The 10,443-nt window shown below is 48.3% G+C and overlaps 1 protein-coding gene across 1 annotated transcript; it reads right to left on the minus strand.

The window, feature by feature from the left end:
- Positions 1-1,043: 1,043 nt before the first annotated feature.
- LOC102462995 (olfactory receptor 52M1-like) lies at positions 1,044-2,627 on the minus strand. Its single transcript, XM_006121654.2, has 2 exons — positions 1,702-2,627; positions 1,044-1,110 (listed from the first exon to the last, which is right to left on the minus strand). Exons 1-2 carry the CDS (start codon positions 2,625-2,627, stop codon positions 1,044-1,046), a joined length of 993 nt encoding a protein of 330 aa, XP_006121716.2.
- Positions 2,628-10,443: the final 7,816 nt, after the last annotated feature.

Genomic DNA, 10,443 nt, shown 5'->3' on the forward strand with positions numbered 1-10,443 from the left:
TGGCGGGGGCGGGGCAAGGGATGTGAAAGCTGCTGCCAGTGAGGGTAGGACTGCCAGCTTTCTAGTCATGCAAAACTGGGCATCCCTGCCCTGTGCTTTCTTTGAGGTCCTGCCCCACCTTTGGCTCTGGCCACTGTCAGAAGTCAGGACACTGGGCTTGATGGACCTTTGGTCTGACCCAGTCTGTCTGTTCTTGTGTTCTTTAGTTCATCCCCCAAGGCCCCACCCCCTGTTTGCTTCATCCCCTCTCTCTCTTGCCACTGACCCCCCCCCCCCTTCACTGGCCTGTAGCAGAGGGTTAGTGTGTGTGTGGGTGGGGGGGTGAGGGCTCTGGCTGGGAGTGTGGGCACTGGGTGGAGCCATGAATAAGGGGTTCAGGGTGCAGGAGAGGGCTTCGGGCTGCGACAGGTGGTTGGGATGTGGGAGGCTGTATGGGAGGTCCTCGTGGCATGTAATGAGGCTTCCAGGAAGCAGCAGATGCATGGATGGCTAGGGAGGTGCCTCACATTTCACTCACACCCACAGGTGCCACCCCCCACAACGTCTATTGGTCTTGGTTCCCGGCCAGTGAGTGCTGTGGAGCCGGCACATGGGGCAGGGGCAGTGTGTGGAGACTCCCTGGCCACCCATACACCTAGGCGGCTGGGACTCGGTGGCCACTTCCAGGAGCCAGGGCAGAGAGGGAGCCTGCCTTAGCCCTGGGCCCCCACCGTGCCACTGGCAAGAATTTGAATGGCCTGGTTGGTGGTGTTGACCGGAGCCACCAGGGTCCATTTTGTTTCGGTCGAAACTGGATGCCTGGCAGCTTAAGTGAAGTGATTTGAGGATCCCAAGCCTCAGGCCAGAAGGGTGCGCATCATGTCTCTGTGCCCAGCAGGCTTAGCGGGCTGGGGCTGGTGTCGACCAGCCTCCCATGGCAGCTTGGGACTGCGGTAGCCGTGGGTGAGCAGGTGACTCTGTCCCTTCTCTTCCCTTCTCTTCCATCCCACGTGGCTCCCACACTCGCCTGTGGGGAGCCAGTCAGCAGCATCAGCCCCCCACTTCTATGCACGCAGCAGCCCTTTGCACTGTCCCTCACCAGCCTCACATGACTGACTCGGACCACGCCGCCCCTCCCCATCATTCACCTACCCCTTGCGTTTGGGGTCACTGAGTCCATCAAAGGAGCCCAGAGCAAGTCAGGAATATAACCCCTGGCCTTCCTGAGATAAGGAGGTTTCATTCAGCTGCGCTTGATCACAATCACATGAGTAGGGTAAAGGGAGCATCCCAAGTCCGTCTGGCTCCCCACCTGAGTCCACCTCTCCACAGGATTTCCAGTTCCAGGCATGGAATAATTGGCACAAATGCTCCTTCATCTCTGGTGCTAGCAGCAGCTTTACACAATGTATGCACAAGGTTTCTAAATTTTGTCCATCTATGTGCAGAATACATTTTGTTCTGTGCACTGAGGCATGTGTGGATGCGCACCACCAGTAGAAACACATGCTGCCAGATGTGGGTGCTCAGCTCACCAGCTGGGCGGCACCTGACTCTCTCCTGGGTGGCTGCCCAAGCGCTCAGCTTTCAGGGATCACTGCTGATGGGTCTGGGTGGAATCCTCAGAGGAGACTTTAGCCACGACACCACCATTCCTGCCGCTTGCTAGTCACTGCTCTTATGCTCAGGATTAGGGGTCAGTGGCCAGGCTTACTCAATAAGAACATCTTAAGCACTCTGTGCCGTATCCTTTTGGTCCTCACCCCGTACACAATGGGGTTCAGCATGGGTGGGACCAGGAGGTAGAAGTTGGCCATTAGGATGTGGATGTAAGGAGATACATTGTGGCCAAACCGGTGCGTCAGCGATGAGGCAGCAATGGGGACATAGAAGGCCAGGATGGCACAGACATGGGAGACGCAGGTGCTGAAGGTCTTGAGACGGGCATCAGCTGAAGCCAGCTTGAGCACAGCCCGCAGGATCATGATGTAGGACAAGACAATGAACAGCGAATCCACGAGCAGCACAAGGAAGCCGACGGTCAGGCCATAGAGGCTGCTGACGGTGAGATCCCCACACACCAGCAACACAACCGCCATGTGCTCACAGTAGGAGTGTGGGATGACGTGGGTCCTGTAGTACCCATACTGTCGGACAAGGAGGATCAGCGGGGAGATGTACACCACGCCCCGGATCGTGGCTGCCAGCCCGATCTTGGCTACGATCGCATTGGTCAAGATGGTCTTGTGTCTCAGTGGGTGGCAGATGGCGATGTAACGGTCGAGAGCCATAGCCAGGAAGATCCCAGACTCTATGGTTGAGAAGAAATGTACGACAAACATCTGGAGGAGGCAGGCGTGGAAGCCGATCTCTCTGTACCTGAACCAGAAGATGCTCAGAAGTTTGGGCATGGTGGAAGTGGAGAGGACCAGGTCGATGGTGGCCAGCATGGCGAGGAAGTAGAACATGGGCTCGTGCAGGCTTGGCTCAGTCTTGATGACGAAGAGGATGGAGCCGTTCCCCAGGATGGTGATGATGTACATGGAGCAGAAGGGGATGGAGATCCAGATGTGCAGGGTTTCCAGCCCAGGGATACCGATCAGCAGGAAGGATGGGGGACTGAAGCAGGAGCCATTGAAAGGTAACATGATGCATTTCCTTTGCCAGAGGAGACGTCAGTAGATGCTTTTGGCCCTGTAATAAGAGGCAGTGTGTGCTAGTTAGTGATGATAGCTTCTAACTAACCCTCGGGCATGTAGTGCTGGGAAGAAACTGATCTATCAGCCTGACCACACCTAACCAATAATGAACAGTTGACAGTTGAAGTTCTGTGGCCAATGCTATGGGAAGGAGTTGATCCAAATGGGACCTTTTGGCCTTTAAAACTATGAGACACGGATTCAATTAGGGCCTGATCCATCTCCTACTGAACGCAAAGGGAGTTTTTCCATTGATGTCAGCAGAACTGAGTCTGTACATTTTCCTCTTAGGCATCTCTAAGGCTATGTCTACACTGGGAAGCTTTGGTGACAAAAGTGTTGTCGACAGGAAAAAAGTCAGCAAAAGTGAAAACTGGTCAGAGTGGTTTTTCTGCCTCCCACTGTCGACATTTCATGGCCACATGGCTAGCTCCCCTGTTGACAGATGAAGCAAAGCAATGTGGGAGAGCAGTGTAGTGTTATAGGAAGGCAGAGCTAATCCCTGTGTTTCCTGGGATTCTCTCTGAATTCTCCCCCAGCAGTCTCCGCTGCTGGGAGCAGCATCCCGAGTAGCTCTGTGAGCTCTCCGTGCTGAGGAATCTCGCCAGCCCTCCTTCTGCAGCAGCTGTGTTTCTAACAGGGCAGAATGGGAGCATTCCAATTATTTGCTCATTTTGTTTGTTCCCCAAATGGAGTAGCTCACTCAGCTGCCAGCTACTTCCCGGAGCTTTGAAAGGAGAGAGAGGAAGGGGGTGGGGGGGGGGGTATGGATACCTGCAGGGCAGCAGAGATCACAAAACACTGAGCAAAGCCATCATTGCAGGTTATAGGCAGAAGCCAGTTCTCTCAACAAAATAAACTGGCTTTTTGTCAATAATAAAAGGAAGGGAAAAGACAAAAGTATCTTGCAGGGGTGGAAGTTTTTTGTCACCAAAACTGGGTGTTGCATTGTAGGGTGTACACTCTCAGTTTTGTCAAAAAAGGCAGTTTTTGGTGACAGAACATGGCAGTGGAGACAAGGCCTATGAATATGACGACTAAGAGCTGCTGCACTAGTCTGGGTAAGCAGGACTAGTGCTGTCAACCTGCAGAGTGAGGTGGTCGAGTTACTGTCTCTGTGAGAACCCAAACTTTGCATTTCTTGTCATTTTTGTATGTGGCAAACCATGCTGTAGATCAGGGCTACTCAACTTTGGAAGCCCCGGGGCCACAATGATACTCACAGCACATGCCAAGGGCTGCAACTTAAGTGTGGTTGCATATATATGCAAATATATATGCAAATGTATGCAAATAGCTTCTTTCACACTGACAGGCTTGAATACAAAGCACTTCCCACAATGCCCCAGTGCTCCCAGCACCTCCACCCTGGGGGCTAGAAACGCCGACATCCTGACTGACTGTTCCAGCCAGCCCACTCACATGCATCTTTCAATGCTCACCCTGCCTGGGAGATGCTTCACGGTTGTGGAGCCATGTTCAAAAGATCCCACCTGCGGGCTGTGTGTGTAGCCCTGCATAAACCCAAACCGCACCGCAGGCCACAAACAAACAGGCCGTGGACTGCATGCGGCCGCATATTGAGTAGCCCTGCTGTAAACGCCTTCATACAGGGGACATCTATCTCTGCCTTGCTATCTGTCTTAGCTTTTCCTCCTCTCCCAGTGCTGCTTCCTGTATTTGCTAGACATAATTAAACAGAGAAAGAACGATCTCTTTTAGGGCATGAATGACAGCAAAGCATGTTATCAAGAGACCACACCTTCACAGGCCTCTTGGCAGAGGGACTCAAATGAGATATTAAGAAAGTGACAATTAAAAATAGCAGACTTTCTAAGAAAAAAAATATAAACATATAATAGCAGATTTACCTGGCATTGATTGGAACCTTAACTCAATTACATATTTTTTTTAAATAAAATGAAAATGCACATGCTTTCTTTAAGTGATTGTATTTTTCTAAAAATACGTTATTTTTATGAAGTTAATTTTTATTTTGGATTTCTTAAGGGATTTTCCATTAAGTTTTTTAGTACATTTTTTAAAATGGGAATTCCATCAAGTGTATTTTCTTCATCCCTATAAATGCTTATCATTCACTATGTTTTAACAAAAAAGGGCTTCAGTCAATTTGGCTTCCAATAATAATTTCTTCTAGTTTTTAAACCTTAAGCATTGATTTAGCTATGCTAGAACAGAGCACTACTCCAAATGTCTCTGTTGTAACTCTTTTAGCATTCTCTCAGGTATGTCAGTTTCGAGGACTGTACTTGATTTGGTGATGTTCTCTTTTCTGTTTGGTTTTATAAGAAGCAATCCCATTCCAGGCACAATCCCATTTTTCTAGAACAGCTAAACCCTTATGCTGCTTTAAATTATATTAAGAGGGATTTTCGGTCTGTATGTTTGTGATCCTAGCTCTTACCGTTTAGGAGTTACTGAACAGACAGACAGACAGACTCACATAGGGTGTGTCTAAACTACATGGCTCCGTCGATGGAGCCATGTAGATTAGGCTGATCAGCAGAGGGAAATGAAGCTGCGATTTAAATAATCGCGGCTTCATTTAAATTTAAATGGCTGCCGCGCTCTGCCGATCAGCTGATGATTAGCCGTTTGTCGGCAGATCAGGGCAGTCTGGATGCACCGCTGTCGACAAGGAAGCCTTTGTCAACCGGCGCAGGTATGCCTCGTGAAACGAGGTTTACCTGTGCTGGTCGACAAAGGCTTCCTTGTCGACAGCGGCACGTCCAGATTGGCCCGATCTGCCGACAAACAGCTGATCATCAGCTGGTCGGCAGAGCGCGGCAGCCATTTAAATTTAAATGAAGCCGCGATTATTTAAATCACGGCTTCATTTCCCTCTGCCAATCAGCCTAATCTACATGGCTCCAATGACGGAGCCATGTAGTTTAGACACACCCATACAGACAAACTATCTCAAATATAGAATAGAGTATATACAGTTATTCTCATTTGGTGAGAGAGTGAACCACTGAACAAAACTTGAGATTATCTATCTATCTATCTATCTATCTATCTATCTATCTATCTATCTATCTATCTATCTATCTATCTACAGACATAGACACAGGTACAAACTGTGACCAATCAAAATAAGGTACTTTTGGAACATATATCAAGCACAATTAAATAATCAAACTTGATCTTTCTGGACCAGCTCTATCTTGGTTAATAAGGTGGGATTTAATTTTTATTCTGTGCTTGTCCACCTGCTGGTTAAAGCAAGGTGACAGTGGCAAGGATGGCACCAGTTCCTCATCTTTGCTAATAAAAAGGCTGGTTGATCATTTAGGGCACTAAGCTACATTTTGAAAAAGCTTGTTGAATGGTCAGCTCGGCTACATGCTCTCTTGGGGTATGTCTACACTACCCCGCTAGTGCGAACTAGCGGGGTAATGTATGCATACCGAACGTGCAAATGAAGCCCGGGACTTGAATTTCCCGGGCTTCATTTGCATAAGCCAGCCGGCGCCATTTTTAAATGCCGGCTTGTTCGAACCCCGTGCCGCGCGGCTACACGCGGCACGGGCTAGATAGTTTGAACTAGCAAGCCATTCCGAACTATCTGTACGCCTCGTGGAACGTGGAACGTAGTTCGGAATGGCTTGCTAGTTCGAACTATCTAGCCCGTGCCGCGTGTAGCCGCGCGGCACGGGGTTCGAACAAGCCGGCATTTAAAAATGGCGCCGGCCGGCTTATGCAAATGAAGCCTGGGAAATTCAAATCCCGGGCTTCATTTGCACGTTCGGTATGCATACATTACCCCGCTAGTTCGCACTAGCGGGGTAGTGTAGACATACCCTTTGTGACTGTGAGCAGGTCATTTGATCATTGGTTTCCTTGTGCCTCAGTCCTCCCAGCTGTACAATGGGGATAACAGCACTGCCTGGTCCCAGTGGAGCTATCTGTTAAAGGCTGCGAGGCTCCCAGCTTTTGCGGCGCTGGGGCCATATAAAGATCAGAGACGGGGAGAGACGTTTTCTGTTCAGCGGAACCAGGCTACGGCGAACATTTCTCACCTACCTGAGATGCAGGGAGCACATTGCTACAGCGTGGAGCACACTTGCTTCTCAGGCATGACAGCAGGCTCCATGCTGGGGCCGTATGGCACTGGCAATCCGCAGCATGCTCGGTCTCCTGGCAGCATAGCTTTGCAATGGCTTTCCTGTAACATCGCAGGGATGCCAAGGCCAGAGCAGGCTGGTATTTATAGCTCCTCCAATGATGGACCCATTGGGGAACCTCAGCCAACGGGGAGAATTTGCAGCTCTGTCCCTTTCCACACAGCAACAAGCTTCTAAAATCCCCCACTGAGTAGTAACTCTCCATAGGCCTGGCCAGTCTCCGGGCTGCATTCTGTGTGCAAACACACAGAACGGCCTGGCTCCCAGGATGGAGTAAATTAGTGGAGCGCCACTGAAAACACTGGAGTTACACCAGTTTACAACAGTTGAGGATAGCTGGCTAGCTAGCTAGGCTAATATGGGGGGGGGGGGAGAGAGAAAGATGCATGTGTATGGAGATAGATAGATAAGGTTTATGGGGGTAGATAGATAGATAGGGTGTATGGGGATAGATAGATAGACAGACAGACAGGCTTTATGGGGATAGATAGGTAGAAAGATAGATAGAGTGTATGGGAATAGACAGATAGGATGTATGGAGATAGATCGATAGATAGACAGGGTGTATGGGAATAGATAGATTAGATAGATAACCCACATTTCAAAGCAAATACTTGTTTAACTTCTAACTTACAGCTATCAGATTTTCACTCCTAATGGGACAGTAAATCTGCATTTACTCTTAGGACAGTTGTTGAGTGATACTGGGTCTTAAAACAAGTTGTGGTGTTCTTTACTCTTGTACAGTAGAGACCCTATTTGACAGGTTCATTGAAGATTGATCAGGTCATACATTTGAACATCTCGACATTGCAGGAGGCATAGAGCAGGCGTTGTAGTACGATGAAGTTCGTTGCTTTCTTCTTGGCCTTCCAAGCCACTGCAAAGGGATTTCCAGTGCATCTCTTTTAAGATGTCAACGTATTCTTCATCAGCATCCCTTTTGCTGGGTGATTTTTTAAATTTTCCATTCGTAAGATGGATGTTCATAAAACCAAACTTCTAGTTATTTTCAGTCCTGCCTAGGAAACAGCCCTTTGGATTTCTTAGAGGTTTTCTTAATGACAGCATCATACAGCTTTGGAATAATGTTGTATTGCACACCAGTATCCCATTCAAAAACCAGATCCCTGCCTTTGTCATTCAGAGGCATGTATCAAAGTAAAGCAAGCGATCTGAGATCCTTCCTACATTCGAACAGGGCATTTCATGTTGCATTTGTGGCATAGCTGACAACACACTAGCCTGGATGGACCTACACACACAGTGGCCATCGGAAAACTATTGTTTTTTGGGGGGTTATTTTGTTTCCTTTGGTTCTAGTTTTCTCTTTCTGAAATGCTACATGCACTAGTTGATCGCTCGGTGCTGAGAAACTCTTCATGTTGCTAGTCCAAAGCTCCTAGCTGTGACCACCACTACCATAGGATCAGCAGTGGCTGAAACCCTGAGCCCTTTAAATTGCTGTTGGAGCCTCCTTCGGGTTGTTCTGGGTGGTCTTGAGGGCTGGCTGCCCCAGCTCTGCCCCTTCTTCCAGGGGTCCCACCCCTTCTGGGAGCACGGAGCTGGCCCCTCCCACCTTGCCCAGAGGCCTGGCAAATCTTTTAGCCCCCCTGCATGCTAGCACAGTGTGTCTACGTCTAGACTGGCATGATTTTCCGGAAATGCTTTTAACGGAAAAGTTTTCCGTTAAAAGCATTTGTGGAAAAGAGCATCTAGATTGGCACAGACGCTTTTGCGCAAAAGCACTTTTTGCGGAAAAGCGTCCATGCCAATCTATGCGCGCTTTTCCACAAAAAAGTCCCGATCGCCATTTTCGTGATTGGGGCTTTTTTGTGCAAAACAAATCTGAGCTGTCTCCACTGGCCCTTTTGCGCAAAAGCTTTGGGCAAAAGGACTTTTGCCCGAACGGGAGCAGCATAGTATTTCCGCAAGAAGCACTGATTTCAGACAGTAGGAAGTCAGTGCTCTTGCAGAAATTCAAATGGCCAGTGTAGACAGCTGGCAAGTTTTTCCGCAAAAGCAGCTGTGTGTATTTGTCTCCTTTTAATGTCTGGTCCACAGGAGAGGGTAAAAGCCTACTGCAGTTCAATTTCTCATTTCAGAATTTTTCTTTCCAAAATCTAATTTTATTTGTATAAAAACATTTTAATAATTAAAAGGGTAAAAAAAAAAATCTAAAGGCCAGTTTTCAAAGTTATAGAGATGAAACATTTTGATCAGCCTGCAATGAATGTATTTTTAAAATTTCACTTGAAAAGAAAAAGTCAAAGCTTTGGCTTTTTGTCTTGATTGGGGGCCAACGAATTTTTTACATCTCAAAATTCAAGGTGGGATGTGAAGCCCGTTTCCCCACCAGTTCTGTTAGAAACATTTCATGACATCTAGAGTACAACGAAGTATCTTTTCTTTATTTAATTCATAGATAACAGCATCTCTTGAATGACCTTGGGTCCTTCCAACCCCATCCACTCATCATCTTTCAACCTCATGGACATCCCAGGGTTGGAAGCTTCTCATGCCCAGTTAGGAATCCCCTTCTCTTCAATGAACTTCATCGTGCTGCTGGGCAAGTGTGTAATTCTGCTTATTCTCAGGTCAGATCAAACCTTCCATGAATCCATGTGCATTTCCTATGCGTGCTACCGGTCATCAATTTCGGTGCCGATTGCTTTGGATGCCTGTTTCATGTAGACGCTCTTCATTCACTCTGTTACAGCGGTGCAATCCAGGATGTTCGTGGATCTGGCCTTTGACAGATATGTTGCCATCTCGGACCTTCTGGGGTACCAGGTCATCCTAACATGCCAAAAGATGACACCGCTCGGCCTGGCCAGGCAGCTCACAGATGCCCTTGGGCTTGACTCCTGTCACCTGTAGGGCAAAGCGCTTCCCCTACTGCGGTTCCAACCTGCTCGCCCATTCGTACTGTGAGCACATGGCTGCGGTGCAGTTGGCCTGGGCAGATCCCTGAATCCACAGTCAGTATTGCATGGCAGTGCCCAGGTTCATAGTAGGGAGCGACAGAGTCTTCCTCACTGTGTCTAACGGAATGAGTCTTTAAGCCATCTTGCGGCTTGCTGAGTAGGATGGGCGCCTCAAAGTCTTCATGAGAACATAAGAACATAAGAATGCCCAAAGGACCAAAGGTCCATCTAGCCCAGTATCCTGTCTGCCGACAGTGGCCAGCACCAGGTGCCCCAGAGAGGGTGGACCGAAGACAATGACCAAGTGATTTGTCTCCTGCCATCCTTCTCCAGCCTCTGACAAACAGAGGCCAGGGACACCATTTCTATCCCCTGGCTAATAGCCTTTTATGGACCTAACCTCCATGAAATTATCTAGCTTCTCTTTAAACTCTGTTATAGTCCTAGCCTTCACAGCCTCCTCTGGCAAGGAGTTCCACAGGTTGACTATGTGCTGTGTGAAGAAGAACTTTCTTTTATTAGTTTTAAACCTGCAACCCATTAATTTCATTTGGTGTCCTCTAGTTCTTCTATTTAGGGAACTAATAAATAATTTCTCTTTTATCGGCCCTCTCCACACCACTCATGATTTTATAGACCTCTATCATATCCCTCCTCAGTCTCCTCTTTTCTAAACTGAAAAGTCCCAGT

Source organism: Pelodiscus sinensis, chromosome 1 (assembly GCF_049634645.1).
Source record: "Pelodiscus sinensis isolate JC-2024 chromosome 1, ASM4963464v1, whole genome shotgun sequence".
Lineage (NCBI taxonomy): Eukaryota > Metazoa > Chordata > Testudines > Trionychidae > Pelodiscus > Pelodiscus sinensis.